General features: G+C 53.3%; 8 protein-coding genes and 3 non-coding genes across 11 annotated transcripts in view; 7 read left to right on the forward strand and 4 right to left on the reverse strand.

Annotated features, from left to right (window-relative positions):
• Positions 1-1,209: 1,209 nt before the first annotated feature.
• BO80DRAFT_442621 (uncharacterized protein) lies at positions 1,210-1,806 on the reverse strand (the record flags this gene model as incomplete). The annotated part of the gene is made up of 1 exon (XM_025721279.1): positions 1,210-1,806. The coding sequence occupies one exon, from the start codon at positions 1,804-1,806 to the stop codon at positions 1,210-1,212; it is 597 nt and encodes a 198-aa protein (XP_025577825.1).
• A 1,528-nt stretch (positions 1,807-3,334) lies between these two features.
• On the reverse strand, positions 3,335-5,902 carry BO80DRAFT_488495 (uncharacterized protein; the record flags this gene model as incomplete). Its single annotated transcript, XM_025723582.1, has 6 exons — positions 3,335-4,030; positions 4,343-4,413; positions 4,739-4,740; positions 4,952-5,431; positions 5,511-5,544; positions 5,878-5,902. The coding sequence occupies 6 exons, from the start codon at positions 5,900-5,902 to the stop codon at positions 3,335-3,337; spliced, it is 1,308 nt and encodes a 435-aa protein (XP_025577826.1).
• Positions 5,903-6,940: 1,038 nt separating this feature from the next.
• On the reverse strand, positions 6,941-7,053 carry BO80DRAFT_t94. Its single transcript has one exon. It is a non-coding gene; the product is annotated as a tRNA-Leu (tRNA).
• A 1,126-nt stretch (positions 7,054-8,179) lies between these two features.
• BO80DRAFT_t88 lies at positions 8,180-8,292 on the forward strand. Its single transcript has one exon. It is a non-coding gene; the product is annotated as a tRNA-Leu (tRNA).
• BO80DRAFT_284785 (uncharacterized protein) lies at positions 8,185-8,598 on the forward strand. The gene has a single exon (XM_025714947.1). The coding sequence runs from the start codon at positions 8,233-8,235 to the stop codon at positions 8,554-8,556; it is 324 nt and encodes a 107-aa protein (XP_025577827.1). The 5' UTR covers positions 8,185-8,232; the 3' UTR covers positions 8,557-8,598.
• Positions 8,599-9,443: 845 nt separating this feature from the next.
• On the reverse strand, positions 9,444-10,451 carry BO80DRAFT_432736 (proline-specific peptidase; the record flags this gene model as incomplete). The annotated part of the gene is made up of 2 exons (XM_025720798.1): positions 9,444-9,699; positions 9,790-10,451. 2 exons carry the CDS (start codon positions 10,449-10,451, stop codon positions 9,444-9,446), a joined length of 918 nt encoding a protein of 305 aa, XP_025577828.1.
• A 708-nt stretch (positions 10,452-11,159) lies between these two features.
• Positions 11,160-12,543, forward strand: BO80DRAFT_349999 (uncharacterized protein; the record flags this gene model as incomplete). Its single annotated transcript, XM_025715524.1, has 5 exons — positions 11,160-11,318; positions 11,382-11,486; positions 11,562-11,780; positions 11,843-11,985; positions 12,051-12,543. 5 exons carry the CDS (start codon positions 11,160-11,162, stop codon positions 12,541-12,543), a joined length of 1,119 nt encoding a protein of 372 aa, XP_025577829.1.
• Positions 12,544-13,303: 760 nt separating this feature from the next.
• Positions 13,304-15,371, forward strand: BO80DRAFT_432738 (choline transport protein; the record flags this gene model as incomplete). Its single annotated transcript, XM_025720799.1, has 8 exons — positions 13,304-13,423; positions 13,481-13,551; positions 13,617-13,640; positions 13,689-13,790; positions 13,852-13,934; positions 14,010-14,407; positions 14,475-14,846; positions 14,883-15,371. 8 exons carry the CDS (start codon positions 13,304-13,306, stop codon positions 15,369-15,371), a joined length of 1,659 nt encoding a protein of 552 aa, XP_025577830.1.
• Positions 15,372-15,890: 519 nt separating this feature from the next.
• Positions 15,891-15,963, forward strand: BO80DRAFT_t89. The gene has a single exon. It is a non-coding gene; the product is annotated as a tRNA-Lys (tRNA).
• Positions 15,964-16,395: 432 nt separating this feature from the next.
• On the forward strand, positions 16,396-19,507 carry BO80DRAFT_401547 (carbohydrate esterase family 9 protein-like protein). Its single transcript, XM_025717569.1, has 4 exons — positions 16,396-17,606; positions 17,652-17,769; positions 17,813-17,850; positions 17,895-19,507. Exons 1-4 carry the CDS (start codon positions 16,441-16,443, stop codon positions 19,420-19,422), a joined length of 2,850 nt encoding a protein of 949 aa, XP_025577831.1. The 5' UTR covers positions 16,396-16,440; the 3' UTR covers positions 19,423-19,507.
• A 2,996-nt stretch (positions 19,508-22,503) lies between these two features.
• The window catches only part of BO80DRAFT_500299 (glutathione S-transferase), a 1,222-nt gene continuing 930 nt past the window's right edge, over positions 22,504-22,795 (forward strand). Inside the window, exon 1 of the mRNA XM_025724227.1 lies at positions 22,504-22,788. Within this exon, the coding sequence (XP_025577832.1) occupies positions 22,718-22,788 (71 nt within the window). The 5' untranslated portion in view covers positions 22,504-22,717. The remainder of the gene's footprint in view (positions 22,789-22,795) is intronic.

The raw sequence follows: 22,795 nt of genomic DNA on the forward strand, positions 1-22,795 counted from the left end.
CTGTTGTATGTTTTTTACCTTTTTTTGGTCGTCATGAGGAATTGACAGGGAATGTGTATGAAGTGTCGTGCTTGTTTTGTACTCACGAGATGGTAGGTTGGTCCCCGAGTTGATCCAGATCTCGTGATGTGTCGATCCATCTGCACCGCTGGGTTTGTGAGGGTCGGCAGGTATTCGTTCGGGTGGAACTGAAAGAGTAAATAGCGAATGGCACATTTTTTTCAATTAATAACGATGGTGATGGAGTTGCTGTGGCTCAGTATAACTTCTGGAGAGATTATACCCTCTCATTCAACCGGGACGCTCCAAGAACTCAAAGTGGGGTGTCAGTACCGCACTGTTTCGAAGGTAGGGTATAGAGGTTACAACGCTAGTCCCAGTACTCCACCAAGCCCTACCCACGATATCAGAAACATGGCTACTTCCACGGTCGACATGGCGTCTGATTACAGTGGAGTATTCTCGTCCGATCGGTATCTATGCTTTATTGCAGGTTAGTTCCAGTCAGGTATTCATTTAGCTTAGTTCAGTGGACTGGAAGGACCGCCGTAGATGCTGTATGCTTGCCACTCGACTAAAGGCACGACCCGTCTCCAGCTCGATCTCTCGGGGATCTGATAGACACTTGCTTTGGACAGCTCGAAGGAGAAAGCGGGCACACTGCCTCCTATGAAAGCTATAAAAAATTAGATGTAGTTTCGAGCGTAACCAAGTCTCGGGAACGATATCCAACCGACCCGGGGCGTACCAAAACCCACTATTCTGTCTAGGCGGCCCATGCGGTAGTTTTGTGTAAGGATTATGCGGAGATAGTGTGATCGTTGGATCGAAAAGTGGCACAGACATCTGCAGAGTGTGATTGACTGGAGTCGGCATTTCCACGCCGTTGGCTCCACCCAGCTGTCATCCGTAGGGCGTGCGGATAGTATCGGATCGGCTATTAGTGCGAGGGATGTCGATGGGCGGCATTCTGTCCAAACCAGGCTGAAGATGTGAGTGTACTGCATGATTGGTGGATTTCATAAGCCGTGGTATGCTCTTGCTATGTGCCAAGATGTTATCGCTGCCATCTCGTTCCTTGTGCATCCTAGACTATATTCCTTAGCTTGCCTGTTTGAGAACTAACCCCTCTTCCCTGGAGACTCCCCAACTCTTGTCGCTACCCTGATTATTCCCATTGCTGGAGGGCGCGGTCAGACAACTCGAAAATCAAGTGGCGTAGACTCGTGATTGACAGAATACGGGTGTCACGCATGACGCCCAATTCGAGACTAATCCTTTCAGGTCCTCCCTCTCCTGGATTTCTCGGAGCATTTCGGTAAAATCGTCCAGTCCCTCCTCACTCATCTGCCTGATGAAAAGCAGCTGCTTCGTGAGCCAGTTGTCCTCCTGATCAGCCTCCGGGATGGCCATACCTCCTTCGCGGATGGTGATCATCGGCGTGAACATGACCAGGAGAAGCCTCTTTCTATCGGTAGCATTTTTCTCCTCCAGTCCCTCACCTAGCTGACTATGGACCGCCTCATACCATGCGGATTCAATCTTCGCTGCAAGAGCGTCGAAAGCGGAATTGGGTCGAGCTGGCGATGTACGGACAATGCCGACTATATGGTTGGAGTTGGTGAGGCGAGGCCGACCGGCCATGAAATAGTTGCCGTCTCTTGCATCGTGTGGGATGAAGCGTATGTGAACGAAGAAAGATGGAGTGGTGAATGTCTCACAGTGTAGATTGGTAATGGCAGTGGCGAGAGTTTGACGCTGTTCGTCTGTCAAGGGATAGGAGTGGTATACCTTGTAGAGTGGCATGTTGCTGGCTGTAGGAAGCTTTATGGGGACGTTCTTGACCGGACACTCGCTTCGTGTGAACGTGGCCGGCGAAGCAGGGGCGAGGGTGTCAAGGATCTTAAATAGACGATCTGGCGGAGCATGAACTCATCAAGTTAGCTCCAATCAGTCTGCCTTGAGGGGTATTATTGAATGATGTGTGCTTGCAGGAATCCTCCCTCCGATGCAGCCAAACCCAGACATCCATCAATCGAGGTGGTCAGACCAAAAGGCCCAGTAAGGACTGAGCTGAAGCTGTGACCCACCACCCTAATACTCCGATAGAAGCGAGTATGCTTCATGGATTGAAGCAGCCATCGAAAACCGTCCTAAAGCATTAGCCAATCAGTCCTGATATACCAACGGCGGGTGCCGGTGTCTATTCTATGGCCAGATAGTGCACAGCGATGTGTCCATAAGCAAGATCATGCTCCGTACCTCTGCTCCGTGCTGCATCCAGGACCTCCTGGCAAGCTCTCTGATCATTCAGTCCCGCCATGTCTGGGACATCTATCCGGGTTGTCGCGCACTGTCTGGACGAGGCGATGCGGCTGACACCCTTTGTAAACGGCGTAGCCCTAATCAGATGTATCTCAGGTTAGTCTCACTGTTTGATGCTTCGAGTCCGACTAACCTTGACGTGGAGTCCAAGATACAGCTGTTGGCCCCGTAGCCCTAACTCACCAGCTGTCTGTCGCCTCCCTCTCGATAGCAAGAACATGGCCATCTTGACCATCAGGCAGGTGGGATAGACACACCTTCCTCATCGAGCACTTTCATCATCTTGTCCCTGCCTTGCTCACGACGCTCCTTCCTCACAAGATACGGCCTGGCTTCATTCCAGTTCTCATATCTATCGGTTGCTTTCCCATTTCCTCTTCTTTTCCTTCTCTTCTTCTCCTTTTCCCCTTTTTCCCCCATTACCATTGTTGGTTGCTTTTATGCGTCTTTTTAGTCGTATAATATCTTCTGATTTTGATATTTGCCCCTCTGCCTCCCTCCCCGATGTCGTCCCCCTCCTCTTCTCTTAGAGGACCCCGTTTGATGGGTGTTCCTCGCCTTTCCCCTCTTCCTCTCTTCTCTCTCCCCCCCCGCGGACAGCTGGACCCGGTACGTCCTTCTGTTCGCTCCGCTCCGGTCGGTCTCCGACAGTCCTCTCCTTTGCCCGCGTTTCCGGGCGTCCGATCTTTCGCTCAGGTGAGCACTTCCGTTCCTTTCGTTGAGAAGCCTCGTTGTTCTGTTTCCGTTTCTGTTTCTTCTGTTTCTTCGTCTGCTTCTTCGTCTGTCTCTTCCGGTTCTTTTGTCTCTCCTTCTGTGGGTTCACCCACGTCCTCTCGTTCTCCTACCAGTTCTTTGCGGTATCTTCGTCGCTCCTCGTCCTCTTCCCCCTCCTCCCCTGCCACTCGTTTGCCCCTAGCCACTCGTTCCCGTGGTAAGTCGTTCCTGGAAAGGTTCGACGCCACACACTCCCCTTACCCTCGTTCCCCCAACGCTCGTTTGCCTTCCGTGGTCACGGCCACGTCCATTCCTTGTCCTGTGGTGGTACTTCGGGCCACCGTCCCTCATTTGTATCGTCGTCCTTCGGACACCGCGTCCGCCCCCTCCCCGGCCCCTCGGGCCACCCCCAGTCAGTCGTTTCTGCCTCGTCCTGTTGTCGCTCGTTCTGTGGCTTCGGCCTCTTCCTCTCCTTCTCCCCGCCCTTGTGGCACTTCCATTCCTTGTCCTGTGGTGGTTCCTCGGGCCACCTCCCCTCGTTTGTACCGGTGTTCTTCGGGCACCTCCCCCTTCTCCTCTTCCTCGGTCCCTCGGGCCACTGCCTCTCGTTCTTTTCTTCCTCGTCGTGTTGTGGTCTCGGCCACGTCCCCTCCTTCAGCGCCCCTTTCCCGTGGTTGTTCGTTCCTTCAAAGGTTCGACGCCACTCACCCCCACGTTCGTTCCCCCTCCACTCGTTCTGTGCCTTCTGACACGTCCTGTCCTTCCCCTTGCCTTTCCCGTGGTCAGTCGTTCCTGAAAAGGTTCGACGCCACACACCCCCCCTCCACTCGTTTGCCTGTCCCTCGTTTTTCTGTCTCTCCTTCGGTCCCTTCTGCCCCGGTGGCTCCGGCCACCACTTCCTCTCGTTTACCTGTTCCCTCTTCTTCTGTGCTTCGCACGTCCCCTCGTTCAAACAAGCCCAAAAAGTCCGTTCGTTTTGTTGAGACCACCACTACGGTGGTGGTCAGTCGCTGGATTGTGAAGTCGCGGGATGTCCACAAGAACTGGTAGTCTTTTGTTTTTCCTTGTTTCCTTGTTTCCTTGTTTTGTAACAGGCTTCTCTTCGTTGCGTTTTGGTCACTCCTTGTTTGCTTTTTCTGTATGCCTTATCCTGTATGTTTTATCTTTTTTTCTCTCGACTTGGTCGTACCGGGGCCAAGCCGGGATCCTTTACTGCTGAGCCAGGTCACAGGCTAGGGCACGAGACGGCACGGAACCCCGGAGGGTGATCGAGGCACGACGGATTCCTATCAACGATACGTACGGCTACCAACGAATGTCTAGCGCCGAACTCCGCTGTGATACGAATGCAGGTTCCACTCCCTTTCGCTCCGACTTCGATAACGGTACACAGTACGACAGCATCAAGCGGGCGACCAATGCGGGTTCGGTTAGCGACAACATTCTGCGGCGTGATCGGCTATCGATGGAATTTCGACTGTCAACGGCTCGAGGAACGGGTTCGCGTGTTCGGGGGATCCGGGGGAGGGATATCTTCGGATATCGGGGGGGGTTTCCCGGTAAGTCTTTTCCCTCCTTTCTTTTGTTCTTTTGTTTTCTTCTTAGCTAGGTTTGTTTTTCTGGCGAGTTTTGTTCTTTCTGGCGAGTCTTTTCTTTTCTTTCTTGCTTTTTTCTTTTCTTCTTGGCGAGTTTTGCTTACCTCTTAGCTAGTTTAGCTAGATTAGCTAGTTTTGTTTCTTTGGGCGAGACTTTTCTTTTCCTTCTTGCTGTTAGTCTTTTCTTCTTGGCGAGTTTTGCTTACTTTTTAGCTAGTTTAGCTAGTTTTTTTCTTTGGGCGAGTTTTGTTTCTTTGGGCGAGTTCTTTCTTTTCTTTCTTGCTTTTATCCTTTTCTTCTGGGCGAGTTTAGCTTACTTCTTAGCTAGTTTTGTTTCTTTGGGCGAGTTTTGTTTCTTCTTAGCTAGTTTTGTTTCTTCTGGCGAGTTCTGTTTTTTCTGGCGGGCGTTGGTCGGTTGGCTGTTGTTTTTCTTATGTCTGGTGTTTGTGGGAGGCGCTCGGGCGAGCTGGCAGGGGTCGTCTTTTCTTATGTTTCCTTGTTCTGTCTGCTGTTTGTTGTATCCAGTTTCATTCCTGTTTTTCCTTGTGACTGTTGTCTGTTGTCTGTTGTCTGTTGTCTGTTGTCTGTTGTCTGTTGTCTGTTGTCTGTTGTCTGTTGTCTGTTGTCTGTTGTCTGTTGTCTGTTGTCTGTTGTCTGTTGTCTGTTGTCTGTTGTCTGTTGTCTGTTGTCTGTTGTCTGTTTTCTTTGTCTTCTGGTTGGTGTTCTTGTATCTCGTTGTTTTTCTGTCTGTTCTGTCTGTTCTGTCTTTCCTTCTTTTGTTGTGTGTGTTGGTTTTTCTGTTTTTCAATATTGTGTACTCAGTCTTGTCTTTCTTCATACTTTTAGTGGGTGGTATGTGGGCGGCTATTTATGTACTTTTCTTTTGTTTTCTGTATCCTGTCCTGTCTTTCTTTGCTTTGTTGTATGTGCTCATGCTTATGTTTTTCGATATTATGTACGCAGTCTTGTCTTTCCTTGTTTTGTTGTGTGTGTTCATGTTCATGTTTTTTGATATCATGTATCCTGTCTTGTCTTTCCTTGTTTGGTTATATGTGCTCATGTTTATGTTGTTTTATATCATGTACTCAGTCTTGTCTTTCCTTGTTTTGTTATGTGTGCATCTGTGATTGTGTCCTACTTCATGTATCCTGTCTTGTCTTTCTTTATACTTTTTATGGGTGGCATGTGGGTGGGCATATGTACTTTTCTTTTATTTCATGTATCCTGTCTTGTCTTTCCTTACTTCTGTTGTACATGCTCCTGTGCATCTTGTCCTTGTCATGTATTCTTTCCTGTCTTTCTTTGGCTTACCTGTCTATTCTTCTTGTTCTTTTGTGTTGATATCTTCCTGTTCTCATGTATTTCTTTGTCTTCTTGGCTTTTTATATGTTGATCTGTACCTTGTGGTGTTGTCCTGTGGTGTGTATATTGGCTGTGTGTGGGTTTGTATTTTCTTTCGTCTTTACTTTTTGGGTCTGCTTTTGGGTCTGTTTTGGGTCTGTTTTGGGGTTTGCTTTGTATGACAGGTTTTGTGGGAGGATCATGAGGGTTTGCTTTTTTTCCTGTATTCTCTGGGCCCGGCGCGGTCACAGAATTCATGTTCTTAGTTAGGGGGCTGTGGCTTCGCGTCACCCCGACCCCACCCCACACTCGTTTGTATCTCCAGGCCTTGGCCATGGGGTTTTTGTAGTAGATAGGGAGTTGTGTCTGTAATGGTCACTTGCGCTCCACATTACGTTCCTGGTCGTAGATCCTTGTAGATTGTAGTCTGTTTGAAGTATCCATCCCGGACTCGCTCACTTGGCTCAGAAATAGGTAGCTAGATGAGAAGGTCCAGACCCGTGGTCTCTTGGTTTTTCTGCTCGATAAGTAAGCATCAGAAGACGTGCGCCTAGGATAGGTATGCTACTTGCATTGCCGATGATGAATGTTGATAAATGATGCCTAGTACTGCTGGTGCTCTTCCATCATCCCGGTGTGCCGGTGGATGCATCGTGGAGAATATATTAGGAAACAGAGTTTACATGCAAGGGCCATTAGGGCGATCCCTACGATTGATATGAGGTAGCAAAACAGTTGAATTGTCTATGGTTAATTGTTGGTAGCCTAGTTGCGGGAGTTCGGGGACTTAGGGCTAGGAAGTGAGCATATGGTCTGCGGGAACGGGACTTGGCATGAGCGACTCGCAAGGAGTTGATGATGACGTGCCTACAGACTAAATTCTACGATTCCCGGGGGAAATAAAAAGAAATATTGCAAACTAAACCTCATAGGAAGGAGGTAAGTGATGAATAGAATGGACAAAATGACAAGAGTGGGATTCGAACCCACGCCCCTTTCGAGACTAGGAATATTCCGAAGAACATGTGAGATCAGATAAACCTGACCCTAGCGCCTTAGACCGCTCGGCCATCTTGCCTGGTTGATGAATTAACTCACCATTTAGTGTTATAGAAGGGAGTAGTGCCACTCGAACATGAGGGCTGCATGAACATTGAGAAATCGCGATAATTGGGATTGTGGGAACGATATTGTTCAGAACGATTACATTTTGAAGTGCTGACGGGGATTGTTACATTGTATGTGATTACCGAACCCCCGACAGGAAAAGTTTTTCCTACTGTTGAGGTAAAATCTGTGCCCCTGCGGATCGGGAAGGCGTGCTATATATTTGTGAACCCGCTCCGTTCTATGGTATCGATTCTCCTCGCCATGATCGACCACAAGAGGAAGACTACACCTAGTATTCGTAGCATACGACAACAACATACCTACGATGTTAGCCAAGCTATAACAATTAGTTCCCTTCATACCCCTGGTGAGCCCGTCGCAACCACACTACCAGCCAACTTGGTCTACAAAGCTAAGAGGGACCAATAATTTCAGCAGTAGATTCAAGAAATCAGCCATAGCCCTTGATCGTCGATAAATCTATATACCCATCAGTCAGTTAGCTGTAGAGTATCTGGTACTTTTTCTTTCACTCTGAGTGCTGGCCCATCCGAGGTCAAAATTGGAAGCCGACATCAGACCGAATCAGGCAACTACCCTGATCGGCGGCCAAAACCCATCCATACCCGCCGACACCGGGCTCAAGAAGAAATGAGGAAATGAATTGGATCCCGAGACGTTTATTACACCCTCTATACCAGTATCTCGAAGGGATATGTCCCTTTAATCGACGTGGTAACAACCCTGACATGAAACAACCCACAAAGAGAAACCGACCAGTTATATACTGCTGCTATCCGCATAACAAAGAACCCAATCACCACAAGAGCGGGACCCAACCCAGCACTTCCGCCATCGTCAGCATGACACCTCCTCCATACCCCGGATTATTAAAGGAAACAGCATAGCCACACCCAGTCATAACGACATCACCTTCTCCACAACCTTAAATCAACGTCCTACCATCCCACAACCCAGCCTAAATTAACACAACCTCCAAGTAACTCCTCCACTAACCCCACCACCTACGCTTATCCACCTCCCTTATTACCAACAATATTAGCTTAACTTTTTACCTCCACCTCATACAAACCGGCAAGATGGCCGAGCGGTCTAAGGCGCTAGGGTCAGGTTTATCTGATCTCACATGTTCTTCGGAATATTCCTAGTCTCGAAAGGGGCGTGGGTTCGAATCCCACTCTTGTCAGAGCTTTTTTTGTTTCTTTTCCCAGCGTTAAATGTATCTAACAACATGAACACACACACACACACACACACGCGGAGGGAAACCAAACACACTTCTATACCTATTTTTGTTTTCTTCCCGTTTTGTATCCGTGTTACATGCCCAGATCTCAGGCCCATGTTCATCATATCCTATTCCTTCCATGATTTCCCCCCCTGCGCATCGATGCTGCTAGCTGTCAGAGTACGGAATAACCGGACAATATGCGACCGTCCAAAATGGTAGCAGCCGAGTGATAATCGCCCACTAGCGAACACATAGGACACACTAGTTACGATGAGTAGTCGCTAGCCCTGCAAATGATCCCATCAATCTGTCACAGATCGACCGAGTGATGGCATCGATCGATGTATGTGCGCTTCCCCGCTCGGTTGAAAGCCAGCACGGTCGCGAATCCCAAACTGAGTGGGGAGGATGTGTCCGACCCCGATCATGATGCATAGAGTAATGGTGCAATGGGTCCTCGGGTTGCTGCACCTTTTATTCCCAACTGTACGGAGTACAGTTACCAGCATCATCTTGCCCCTGACTGCCCTCCAGATTCTCCGGCGGTCCTCCCCGTAGGGTAGCGGAAGGCCCGGATCCCTCAGAGTCGAAACACGGCTGTCTTTGATGATTCTGGCCTGCTGCACTAGTGCAGGCTAGAGATGTCCCTACTTTTCAGATAGTCCGACTGTCATCCTGTCAGCCCATCCCCGGAGGTTGACGGGGAAGCGACGGAGGGAGGCGATATGAACCAGGCCCCCGATTGGTGGAGGACAAAAGTACCCGGCATCCCTCCCCGGCCGGCCTGCTTCCCGGCTTAGCGGTTCTCAGTTCTTACCACCATCTACCAGCACCAGCATCTCCCGCCTGTCATCGAGATTGTGCCCCGAGAACTATCTCTCCAGGATGGCTCGCCTTGATCCGATGGCTTACGGGGCATTCCATCATATCAGGAAGGGAAAACAAAAAGTGGTCATCCGGCCGGGTCGGCGTAGTGCGTCAACCAGTCCATACTAGTCCGGTTCCCCTGCAAGCCACTGAGACTAAACGACATGGGTTCTTCCAAGTTCCAAGTTTCTAATCCGCGCAACCCCTGATAGATACTACCCCCGTCCCGCGTTCCGACGCTATGCGCGGCCCAGAAACTCTCCGATAATGCTGAGGTACTTCTCGCAGTCATCGAACTGGGGGCAATGCGAGCTGTCCGCCAGGGTGATCCACCGCACCTTATCGATTCCCCAGAAGAGCGGTTCCACCGCACTGTCCTGTGCTTCGTCGTACTTGCCATTGATCACCAAGGTAGGGACCTGGATCTGATGCAGGCGGTCCAGCCCGCTCCAGTCCTTGAGGGAGCCTTCAATCCAGAATTCGGAGGGGCCAAGCCTGCGGTCGTTAGCACATGCATGACGTCGAGGTCGAGGCGATGGTGGGAAGCAAGGAGAGAGCACGGGAATCAGATGCTCGGCAACCTACATGGTGGACACGATGGTGGAATCCTTTTCCGTGGCCCAGACGAGGCTCTGCATGAGCTCCTCGGGCCAGGGTTGCGCCCGACAACAGAACCGGGAGAGGAACTCCACTGTCGCATCCTCGTACTCCTTGGACTCGAGCCGACCGTCGGCCTCACAGCGCTGTAGCGTGTCTTGAATCTCCTGGGGCAAGGTGGCGCGGAGTCGATTGACCGATTCCAGCCACAGCGCGGCCGACGCCGGGGTGTTGGATAGAATCAGACGGCGCAGCCCAGTCGGTTGACGAGCGGCAAAATCCAACCCCAGCATGCCACCCCAGGAATGGCCTAGCAGGTCGAAATTGCCGGCAATGCCGAGCTGTCGGAGCAGGCTCTCCAGCTCGGCGATGAAGAGGCTGACAGTCCAGAACTCCTGATCGCCCCGTTTCTCCGGATAATGGGAGGACAGCCCGTTTCCGATCTGATCGTACAGGATGACAGGGCGGTCGGATGCCAACGCGGCCAAGGGCAGCATGTAGTTATGGCAAAAGCCCGGACCGCCATGCAAGACGACCAAGGGGGTTCCCGCCTGGAGGTCGCCGTAGATCCGATACCAGGTCTGGGCCGGCTTGGGCAGACTAGCATACGCGAATTCAACGGTGCCTTCCTGCGCGGGAGTGGTCGCCATGATTGGGGAACTGGATGGGGGGGGGGGAGGAAGGGGTCAACAACACCGCAATAATGGTAATGACAATGGACAGGAGGTTGAATTGAAGGGGGGGAAAAGGATCAGACAAAGAAAGCATCCCGTCTTAACCTCCGGGGCACTGAGGGATTCGCCGAGATTACCCCATCGTACGACCAGTCCGTTTCATGAGACAACCCCCCCCCCACTGGGATTGGGAAGAGTTAATTAGATCGGTAGGTCTCCGACCTAACTCCGCTCCTATCTATCTATCTATCTATCGACCGGCCGTCGAGGTGGTTACCAGGTGGTTGCCATGTGGAGATCCGACAGATCCAGTCGTTGACCCCTTGTCTATCAGCTAACATTGACTCCGTATCTCTGCCAACTCCTAAGCATGAGGCCCCGGAAATTGGAATCTCTTGACTGGCGGACAAAAGCACCCAAGCACGTCACGCTGGAAGGGACGGCGCGGGCTGTCGGCCCAACTACTGAGCCCTAGTGGATTTGGGAGCCTCCACCCCCGATCCTTCCGCCAGGTTAGATCGACCATGCAAGGCCCAATCGTGATCGAACAGCATCAAAATGACCAGACAGGGTTCTTTAATGACTCTTGGCAGCTGCGATGGCCCAGTTCCCTTTTTATCGCTCCCTCTCGCTTTCAACCCCAACGCAAGGCATGCCATCCATCAACAGGACCCCTCGGCAGCGATGGTTGTGGTCACGGATACCAACCGTTCCCCCGTCATTGGGATCCTGGCCTGGCTGTTTCTGGTGATTTCGATATTGGCAGGGGCCGCACGCCTCGTGATCAAATATGCCATCGCCCGGGCGTTCACCATGGATGACTACTTGATCTCCGTGGCGATGGTGAGTTTTCCCCCGAAGCGTCTTGGTGTGGAGCTAACTTCTAACCACCGCGATGTGCTACAGGCGCTCAGTGTGTTACAAACAGCATGTGTATCAATCGCTGCCCGTCATGGCCTTGGACAGGAACAGAGTGCTTCTTCTCACGGTCAACTGGAGGCCGCGCTGAAGGTGCTCCCATCCCCCCCCAAATGCTAACACACCAGGTTGGGGTTCCACTTGCGCTGACGTTGGGTTCTTCTACAGTCCGTGTACGCCGCCGAAATGCTCTACGTCGCCTGCCTGACATTCGCGAAGCTGAGCGCTCTGATGTTCATGACCTTTCTCATGCAGCGCACCCGCACGGTTGAATGGGGACTTGTCGTGTTGATTAGCGCATGGGCGGTGGTGGCGGAATTCGCCGTGGCTTTTCAATGCGATCTCCCACGGCCGTGGAGTTGGGTGGACAATAAGTGTTTCGATCGGGTGAGATGCGTCCAGCGTCCCCCTCCCCCGCAAGGATGGCCCCAGACTGACCCGATGCTTAGGAGGCGTGGTGGCAATTTTTCGGGGCCATGAATGTCCTCACCGAACTAGCCCTCATCGTCGTTCCTAGCCTCCTCGTCCTCCAAATCCAAATGGCGGTCGCGAGAAAGACCGTGGTCATTGGCTGTTTCCTCACTCGCCTCCTGTAGGTTGCCCGTGATCCCGCCGCTGATCTTGATGAATGGACACTGATGCCCTTGTGCCTTACAGGGTGGTGGGTGCGATTGTCACGGAGCTTGTGTACCGCGATAGAAGCAAGAACGCTCAGGATCCCATGCTGGCTGTCTGGGTGGTCACGATCTGTGCTCAGCTGGTGCAGTGCCTGGCCATCGTCGCGGCGTGCATCCCCCATCTGAAGCCCTTCATGGATGGGCTACAGTCCACTGGGCTTCGACTATACTACCTCCCCGGCGAGCGGTCTCGACGGACGGACTATGCCTACGGGAGCAAGGAACAGAGTGTCGGGCACGAGCTCAGCGGGCTGGCCGGGGTGGTCAACCGAACCACGGTGTTGGCAGGGCAGCGACAACGGGACTGGGATGACGCCCTCAGCCAGACCAGCCAAAGCCGGATTATTCGCGAGACCAAGACGTGGGTTGTAGAGGAGCAGTATCATCCCGAGGCGGCCGTCAGCCGGATCACGGACAATGCGTCCAGCGTCAGCCACGGGCTGCCCGAATCGACGACTAGTACTACCGACTAGCGCCAGCAGCGCCGTGTGTCTCACAGGCCACTATAGAATAGCCCTTGTGAATGCAGGAGCCGGGCTCCACAGGTTGATTGGGAACCTCCAAGAACGGGAAAGCAGGGCTGCGCCACCAAGACGCCGTTCTCCACCGGTCACTTTGTTAAAGTTTTAAGCTGCATGGGCTTGCCCGCCCAGTGGGTCAGCGACTTTTTTTTTTTTTTTTATATCTCTTTCTTTAGTGTCAGGCCCGGAACCTGACCCGTCCGCCGCGCCTACGAAAGTCCGACGGGGCCGTCGATCCCCGGAAGCTGGAAGCTTAACTCTCCAGACTAGGGCAAGACACTCGGAGGGACGTTGCCCCCCGACGGACCCGCGGCGTAAGGTTGGGGGCCTATAATGCCCGGGCTTATATAGAGGAAATTCTTAGCTTCTTCCTGGCCTCCTGCCACTGGGATTTCCTTGGAGTGGAGCTGCTACTAGTACTTCCCTGGAAGGGCTCCCGCGATACCCCCCTGCTTGCCATTCTGTCATGCGAGCCATCCCCCCCCGGTGGCTCAGCTGGTCGCGGACTTTTCTTCTTTCTTTCTTTCTACCTTCCCCTCGCTCCTGCTTGCCTCCAAATATAGGGGTCGGCAGAGGCAAGCCACGAAGGATTTCTTGCATCGGTTTTTCTTTTTGCTTCTTTTCATTGCTTCTTTCTGTTCCGCCCCCCCCCCCTCTTGCTTCAATTGGCTTTCCCGCATAGGGTTGATCAATCCCGAAAAGCAACGCCAACATGCAGGAGTCGGTTGAGCTGCGCGACCGGCAGTGGGATTCCAAAGGTGCCAGCAGTAGTCAATCGCGAGTCCACGATGAGCAGGGTCTGGGACGAGTGGGTAAAAAGCAGATTCTCAAAGTAGGTCCGCACCCCCCCCCTGTGTGCCACTGACCGTCTCTGATCTGGGTCTCGCAGCGTCGATTTGGGTTTCTGTCGATCTTAGGCTTCAGTTGTACCATCCTAGCCTCCTGGGAGGGGGCCTTGTCGTGCGTATCTTCCCACGCACCGGTCGCTGGGGGCGGAGGGGGCTAACTGCATCACTCATCTCTAGCACCTTCACCATCTCCTTCGAAGAGTACGTTTGAGTCCTGCACGATGGGAGTACCGGCAATGCATTTAACAGTGAACTCCGTAGTGGCGGCCCGGCCGGAACCGTTTACAGTTTTCTGGTTGTCTGGCTGGGAACATTTTCCACCTTCGTCACCCTGTCCGAGCTGGTTTCGATGTAGGCTCCCCCGCGATGGCGTTCTCAGGTCCCTCCCACGTTGACATGGCTGGATGCGCAGGGCTCCTACCTCGGGCGGGCAATACCACTGGGTGTCGATGATGGCCCCCCGGTGGTGTCAGAAGTACATCAGCTTTCTCACCGGTTCGTTTGTCATGACCCCGGGTGCGATTCCCCGATCCCCTGTCCCCCTTACTGACGCCATTTGACCCCCTCTAGGCTGGTTGATCGTGATCGGCTGGCTGGGCGCGTTCACGTCCACTTGCTATCTGAGTGCCTCGGAGATTCAGGGCCTGGTGGTGCTGAACCACGCGTCCTACGTCGCCGAGCCGTGGCAAGCCGTGCTGCTTTTCTGGGCTATTGTGGCGTTCGCCGTGTTTGTCAATGTGGTCGCCAGTACCATGCTGCCCAAATTCGAAGGGTTTGTCCTGATCTTGCACCTGGTCGGGTTTTTCGCGATCATCATCCCCCTGTTGTACCTGGGCGAGCACAACCCCGCGTCCGAGGTCTTTGGGCAGTTCGCCAACGAAGGCGGCTTTCCAACGCAAGGCTTATCCTTTATGGTGGGCATGGTGGGGAATATGTTTGCCTTTACCGGCGCCGATGCCGCCGTCCATGTAGGTTTGCGCCGAAATCCATTGCGCGGTGGCGTTTGTCTGCGGTCTGACTGACCCGGTTCGGCAGATGAGTGAAGAAATCCACGACGCCGAACGCGTCGTGCCGCAGTCGATTCTCACCTCGGTCTTGATCAACGGCCTGTTGGGCTTCGGTATGACCTTGTCGACGCTCTTCACCATGACCAATTCCACGGCCGCCCTGGAGTCACCCACGGGGTACCCGTACATGCAGATCTTCTGCTCGGCCACCAAGTCCATGGGGGGTTGTACCGTGATGTCGGCCATTGTGCCGATCTTGGTCACGGCCACGGCCGTGGGATCGTTGGCCTCGTCCTCCCGCATGGTGTGGTCGTTTGCGCGAGACCGGGGTCTCCCCGGATGGCGATTCCTCAGCAAGGTCTCCCTCTTCCCCCCTCCCTTCCTCCCTGGTGCCTCGTGTGTTCGCGTCGCCCGCTAATGCTTCGCATCCCCGCAGGTTAACGCCCAAGCCGTTCCGCAATACTCCATCCTCGTGGTCACGGTCGCGGCCGTCCTGCTGGCGCTGATTATTCTCGGCTCCGCCGCGGTGTTGAACGACGTCGTCTCCCTCTGCGTGAGCGCCCTCTACACCTCCTACCTGTTCTCGGCCTTCCTCCTCATGTGGAAGCGCTGCACGGGCGGGATCCGCGAGCCCTCCGACACGCCCAGCGATACCATCGTGAACACGCCCGGCGCGCCGCTGTCCTGGGGCCCCTTTCGCATTCGTGGCGCGCTGGGCATCGTCGTCAATGGGTTCAGCATCGCCTATCTGACCATCGGGGTGTTCTTTAGCTTCTGGCCGGATGAGATGAACCCGACCGCCAGCACGATGAACTGGGCGGTGGTCGGCACCGTGGGCACCAGCCTGATCAGTACGGTGTACTATGTCCTGTGGGCCCAGAAGGAGTATACGGGGCCGGTGGTGGAAATCGATCGCTATGGGTGAATACGAGGCACCCCGGTAAATAGAATTCGGCGTCGAGGTCCCTGGACAATGATTCTGTACGCGCCATGCCGGCTGGAAAGAAAGACATCCTGTATCACGTTGGTAGGGGGACAGATAATACAAAACAATTGATAGCCGTGAAGTTCTGGATGCGATTTCCTTTCCCTGGGCGACCTGCCGCGAGTACAGCTCTCACATGATCCCCCATGGCACCCATGGACAGTCTCGATGGCACGGGGGGGGGTGTGGTGGGTGCCGGAGGCGCCTGCGACCGAACAGCCCAGAATGATGACCGAGTAGTCCCGGGATAAAGGGTTTCTTCCCCGAAGGGCCAATAAGAGCGTGCTTCCGGCACGGGGGTGGGGGTGAGCTCAATGCACCTCCATGAGTTGGATCGTCGCTGTAGAGGACTGCTTCTGAGATAGGGGGGGAAGGATGTTTTACCTGGGCGAGGGAAAAGTGGGTGAATAAGGTGCACGAGTTGATAGACCAGTTATTGGTTGGGGGTTTCAACGAGCAGCCCGGCTAGCTCAATCGGTAGAGCGTGAGACTCTTAATCTCAAGGCTGCGGGTTCGAGCCCCGCGTTGGGCTTTCTTTTTTCTCCCTCTTTTTTTTTTTCTGTGAACACGGATTGTCCGTCTAATCCATCCATCCACTTTTTTTTCTATTTTGTTCAACAGAAAACGATAATAGTAGGCGGTAGCCGGAGCACTAGATCTGACGCCAGACGACAGACGCATGACGATTGTGTCAATTTGTGCTTCTCTCCTGCCGCATCATGCACTTCTCCTCACCACCACCTGTCCCGAATCTTGAGCGACAATGGTGTCCATCCACCTCTCTCGCTTGTATCTGGTCACTCATCAGTATTCGACCACCTTCCTGGAATTGAGATGATTGTATCCTGTCAGACCACTAACCCCAAGCAGAGCGCGAGAACGCGCCCCACTTTTCCGGCCTCGCGATCAGCCCGAAGCGGTGCGCGGGAACGCCAGCATGGCTACATAACACCCGCCATTCCCTCCAGACCGTCCGACACAGCTCAAGTCTGCAAGGCACTCTGCCATCATGGGTAGTCTACCGTCAGCTCGCTCCCCGAATCTGGCGACCGATCCACGGTGCTATCTAGCCCTTTGCCTAGTGCTGATCGCCCTACTCGTCCAGACCCACTGGGTGACCCTCCCCGGCCCGCGCGCCGAGCCCGGTCCCGCTGTGCTGCGACTGCAACAGCACCAAGCTGCTCAGCTCGAGAAGCACTTGCAGAAATGTCAGGTGCTTCAACAATCCCCGGTCGTGCCTCAGGTGCCACCCCCAGCCACCCGGACCAACCCGCGATGGACCGCAACCGCCGGCCAGAACCAAACCATCATCCTGCGGAATGCGACCTTGTTCGACGGAGATCGAACCATTGACCACGCGGTCGATATCACTCTTCATCAGGGTGTCATCACCCATGTTGTGCCTACTCAACCGATCCAAGACCTGGCCACGGAGCCGGGCACCGCAGGGTTCCAATTAAACGGTCGTTTTGTGACACCCGGGCTCGTGGACATGCACTCGCACCATCTCGATGTCACCGACGACTTGAACGAAATCCATCCGGATTCCGGCCCTCTGACCCCCTTTGTGCGGGCTTTGGACAGCCTGAAGACCTACGACGAGACGACCACCATGTTCGCCTCGGGAGGCGTCACCTCTTCCCTCATTCTCCCTGGATCCGCCAACATCATGGGTGGCGAAGCCGTCATGGTCAAAAACCGTCTGAACAGCGGCGAGAACGCCGAACAAGTGGTCGAGGACCTTCTCCTCAAGCGAGGCATCCCTCCCGCGCAACGCCGGCGGTACATGAAAATGGCATGCGGGGAAAACCCCAAGGGTCTCTACGGTCATACCCGCATGGGCAACGCCTTTGTTTTCCGGAAGCAAATGACCGAGGCTCAGCGACTGCTGCAGCGTCAGGATTCCTGGTGCCTTGAGGCGGCCGCGGCCCATGAAACGGGGAACCCTGATGCGATTGCGCAGTTGCTGGCCGATGGGGGGTTGCCGGAAGATTTGGCTCTTGAGTCCTCTGTCGCGATGCTGCGGGGGCAGATCGGTATTAACATCCATTGCTATGAGCCAGAGGACATGGAAGCCATGATCCGACATAGCGAGGAGTTTGGCTTCCGCATCCAGGCGTTTCATCATGCTCTGGAAGCGTGGAGAGTGCCGGAGATGATCAAAGCCAGTGGACAGTAGGTTAGTTTGACCCGTGGTGAGATGACGCTGACGATGACTAGGAATATTACGATCGCGATATTCTCGCACTTTGCGCATTACAAACATGAGGCGTATGATGCGAGTTTGTATGCGGGGAAGATCCTGTCTGAACATGGGCTGTCGGTTGCCTACAAATCGGTATGTATGTTGCAGAGCCTGTGGACCGGGCTGACTGAGCTAGGATGCATCGTCGGAATTTCTCAACGCCAAGTATCTCCTGTAGGTAGTGGCTGACATACTATGACCAAGCTGACAGGAATCAGGTCTCAAGCCGCGGAGGGGCACTCGTTTGGCCTTCCGGAAAATGAAGCACTGAAATCTGTTACCAGCATACCGGCGACATCCGTGGGATTGAACGATCGGATTGGCTACGCAAAGCCAGGCTATGATGCAGACCTGGTTATCTGGGACGCCCACCCGTTGTCAAATGGAGCCACCCCGCTGCAAGTCTACATTGACGGCCAGCCCACCCTGAAGGATACGCTAACCGACCCTCTGTCGGATTTGCCTACCGCCCCGTCCATGCGTCCGGACGTCCCCAGGGACCAGAAAGCGGATACGTGCCGCCATCTCGGGCAAGAAGACGGAAAGTTCTTGATCACCGGTATACAAAAGTCTTTTCTTTCTACTTCGGATGCCGTTCTACCCACGGTAGACGACCTGGAGATGGTGCTTGACAGTGGAAAAATCACTTGCTTGGGACCTGCGGGCCATTGTGCAGCGGCTGCCACCAATGCCGTCCCGATCCAGTTGGACAACGGCCACCTATACCCGGGCCTGACCGCCGTCACCGCCGGTGGACTTGGCCTAGTGGATATCGCCACAGATCCCAGGACCGGAGATGAGGGCGATGCAATTCCAGCAGACACTGTGGCCAGCGACGCCTTGGTGTATGCCAAATATGGCCTGCGCCTCCAAGGCAAGGATCTCGTGAGAGCCCAGATGGGCGGCATTACCAAAGTGGTGACCGTTCCGCTGGCGCCAAACGAGCGTAGCGTTTTCCTGCGGGGCGTCTCAACCGTCTTCGAGACCAGCGGCCACGGCACAATTCTAGAAGGCCGAATCCTCAAAGACGATGTGGCTCTGCATGTTGTGTTCGGCCAGGAGGGCAACTCTCCCATCACATCCTCCACCTCCGCCGCCATCGGTCTGCTCCGACGGATCCTGATCGAAAACCAAGGACTGAACAACACCTACGGCCATGTGGCTAACGGCTCCCTACCCCTTGTGGTACACGTCAAAAACCACCACGACATGCTCCAGCTGGTGCAAGTAAAGCGCGATCTCCCCTCCGTGAACATGGTTCTCTTTGAAGCGTTCGAAGCATCCCTAGTGGCGGAGCAACTTGCCCACGCCAACATCTCGTTAATCTACACCGCTGTCCAGCCGAAGCCCCAGACATGGGAAGCCAAGGATGTGCCGATCGGGCCGCCTCTCACGGCATCTCCTCTCCGGGCTCTGGTGGACGCAGGGGTCAAGTTTGGCATCGCGCAGTCGGGATTGGGGGATTCGAATATCCATAATTTGGTGATTGATGCGGGGTTTGCTCGGAAGGTTGCGGGGTTGAGTGAGTTGGAGGCGGTGAATTTGGTGAGTCGGAATATTGAGGAGATTTTGGGGCTCGGTGGGGATAAAGAGGGTGGTGGGGTCAATCGGGGGAGGGATTTTGTGGTTTTTGAAGGGGATCCTCTGGAATGGGGGGCGAGGGTTGTGCTCACGGTTGATGGGGGAAAGGAGAAGGTGGTGGAGTGTTGGCCGGATGAGAATCCACCGTCGAGCTGGATTAGCTAGGTGCATACTCTTAATACTACCGGTCTCCCTGTAGGACGCAATACCCTAGCTGGTGTAATGTCCTGACCGAAATCTTTGAAGAGAGTTAGAGTAGTATGTATATTGCATAACCAAAGATACTAGTCTTAGCAACCATAAGCAGTCTCTCATACCCCCGAAACCCTCATCGAAACATGTCTCTGGCAAATGCAGCCTATGCACAGGAACCAACCACCACCTCCCAGACAACCACCTATTCCCAGCTGCAAATCCCGACCCTCCATCCAGACACAATTACCCCTGAGAAGATATATAGACCCATCACCACCACCGTAACAGATCTCTATCCAGCAGCAGCAGTACCACCAGCAACACCAACAAGCCCTCGAGTCAGCGAGTACATGATTCACACATCCTCCAAACGGGATGAACCTATAAAGCAAGCCTACATAGCGAAGCAAGACAGCAGAGAGGAAACGAAGGGGAGGAATACACCTCTCGCCTATCTTCTTACGTCTGTCTACAATCCCAAGGACGATAACACTGGATTGCAACAGGGTATACCACCATCCGACCTTCACCTATATCATCGAGATAATTCCTTTCCCTATCGGAACATTCACTCCAATACCTGCAAAACCGTTTCTTCTATGCAGAACAAGAAGCGAAATAGTGCAGTCCATATCTCCTGCTCTATCATTAGGTTGGTTGTTGCTTGTTGGTTGCTATACGGAGATCAACAGCAGTCAGGGAACAACAACTGGATTCACAGGGATGGCGTGTCGAAACTCCCAACTCTATTGCCGGGCTCTGCCACATGCACATGCACTCTAGTCTCCCGTGATGACCGTGATATGCCGGGGTTAAGTATATAATCCGTGAGCATAGCAGTGAGCCTGCCATGATTCCTGCTGCTCTAATAACCCACCTCATCTTACTCCGCAATAATGGCCCGAAACAACGCCATCTACACGTTCGACTCCCGGCCCTAAGTTACAATCGAGCGGGAAGGCTACTCCCAGAATAAAAGACGGGGGATGTGCTCACACCTACCACATATATTGCCTGGGTTCCAGTCAGCACCCGGGATATGGGGAAAACCACCAATATCTTTTCCGAGATTAGTCTGCACATGACTTGACATAAGCCTGGCAGACACTACATGGATGGGAATACCACATGTGTGTATTGAGAAGCCCGCTGACCCTCTATATACCTTGGAATCCAGGCCATGTATCTGAGTGGGATCGAATGAAGGGCTCCCCAGATGGAGGCACCCAAATTATGCGACGAGGATGATGATGAGATTCTCGTATCTGCGTACTACATTGAGTGGAAGACAAGCTCGTGTTCTCGCAACATCGCCGGGTTGGATGCTCTGGGTCAGTGTAGTACAATGTCGAATCCAGTGCATGGTTCGGATGATTTGACTAGGGCATGGGTTTGACTCTGGAGAGTGCTAGTTTTGTCCCTTGCAAGTACTTCTCATTGCTTGTCGCGAGCGAGCAATCCGATGAAATCGGTGAGGCCGTTCGAGTGGAGGTACTGGGCTTCGCCTTCATCTTCTTGGGCCTGATGATGGCAGGTGGGTGAAAGCTATCGGTACTTTGTTGGATATGGGTCTAGCCAGGCGAATGCATCAAAACATCCACCAAACTTCAAACCAGTCGAGTCAATGATTTCAAGGTTCGCCGGTTGTGGAGACTTGAGACGAATCCCTTCAATGACCATCACGTCTGCATTGAGCATTGACTGAAATCTGTGGAAGAAGGATGTGGGCACAACCCACTTGGATACGGACTACTCTGTCCGATTGATGCACTCACGAAACCTACGAGTGGTGGTTGCTATGCAGCAGGTGGCACCTCCATCGCCTTCCGCTCTTGCGACTTGAAGTCGGATCGACCCCTCAAGACAAGTCACCACTCGACCGAACCATATCGCAGTCCACTCCTACCGTCGATTGACGTTTTTAGAATTTTGGGATACATACAGCGCACTTCCTGAACACTCTAATCTGAAACCGCCACCATGTCTCCTACATCGGAGCAGTGCCATGACACCTGCAAGTCATGCTGCTTTTTGGCAGAGTTCCACTGTACTAAGCGTTCTGTCAAATTACAGACCCCTCACACTGATTCCTACGGTCACGCACCACAGCAACCATACGGCATTATCCGCTCTATCAAACTGGCCACTATGGCGAGTGCACCATCCCTCCTTATGCTGTGGTTCCCGCTCAGTGACCTCTAGCACCGAGCTATCCAGCAAGGAACACAATCCTACCACTGATATACAATCGTGCATCGTCACCAATACCAAACTAAATATTGACATCCCCAGCCCTATATCTTGATCCGTTCTCTCCCCTATCAGAACCTCCACACTACAATCCTCACCAAGGAACCACCCCTCAGCGCTTCCGATCGCGCTCCTAGGCTTCTAGCTCGGCAGCCGTAATCTGCTTGTTCCTGTCTATTCCCACATTTCCATATTTCCCTCAATTCATCAGACAGCGCAACCCCGAAAATACACTACATTGCTTGATGACGTGTCCCAACTCCCGAGCCATCACCGAACGCAAGCGTGCAGGAACTTTGCTTCCTGGTTTCACAGACACAGCCACCAATGTTACAAGCTGATATACCCTAAAGAGGAGGTTCGATGGTGGTGATGGGGATGAAAGGGACATTGGAGGTGTGGAAGATGCGGTGCTGCTCTGGCATGTAGTTCTTGATGAAGGACCAGCTGTCGACGACGGCGGAGGAATATCCTAATTTACGTTGGATGGCGAGCTCGCCGGGGTGCCATCCTTGGAGGGCTGCGGACATGGTATATCTATGGGTGTTTAGGGCTTTTGCAGTGGTCTCTGTTGGCTAGATGGGCTTCAGACTCGTGGACACCACCCTAGCCAAGATCTGCTTTATTCTGCGCATGGATGTCGTATATAGGAATCCAGCTCATGCGGGCAGGGACAGATTAGAAATCAAGGTGGCACAGTGCTTACTGGCGTATTCACGAACTTTGGGCTAGTCATAGACAAGACTATAGCTGTTTCCGGACCTTATGAAATCATCCTCAGCAGCTGTCGCAGGGAGCATTGAGAATCTAACATCAAATCTGCGATTACTATAATCAATCTGTTCAGCAAACGGGGAGATAGATTACAGCCAAGTCGGAAACTCTAAGTCAAAGCACTAAATGCTGACCCGCGGGCCGATTACCCCTCACCATTTGTAAGCATCGTTGCGTCACAGTCAGAGCAGCAGACACAACCACTTCAATCTTATCTCAACTAAACAATCCAACCAACATCATGGCCCAAACCACCCCAGCAGTCTACCACTACCTCGACATCGGCCGCCTAGGCCGCGGGGAAGTCGTCAAGTCAGCC

Source organism: Aspergillus ibericus, assembly GCF_003184845.1.
Source record: "Aspergillus ibericus CBS 121593 unplaced genomic scaffold BO80scaffold_9, whole genome shotgun sequence".
Classification (NCBI taxonomy): domain Eukaryota; kingdom Fungi; phylum Ascomycota; class Eurotiomycetes; order Eurotiales; family Aspergillaceae; genus Aspergillus; species Aspergillus ibericus.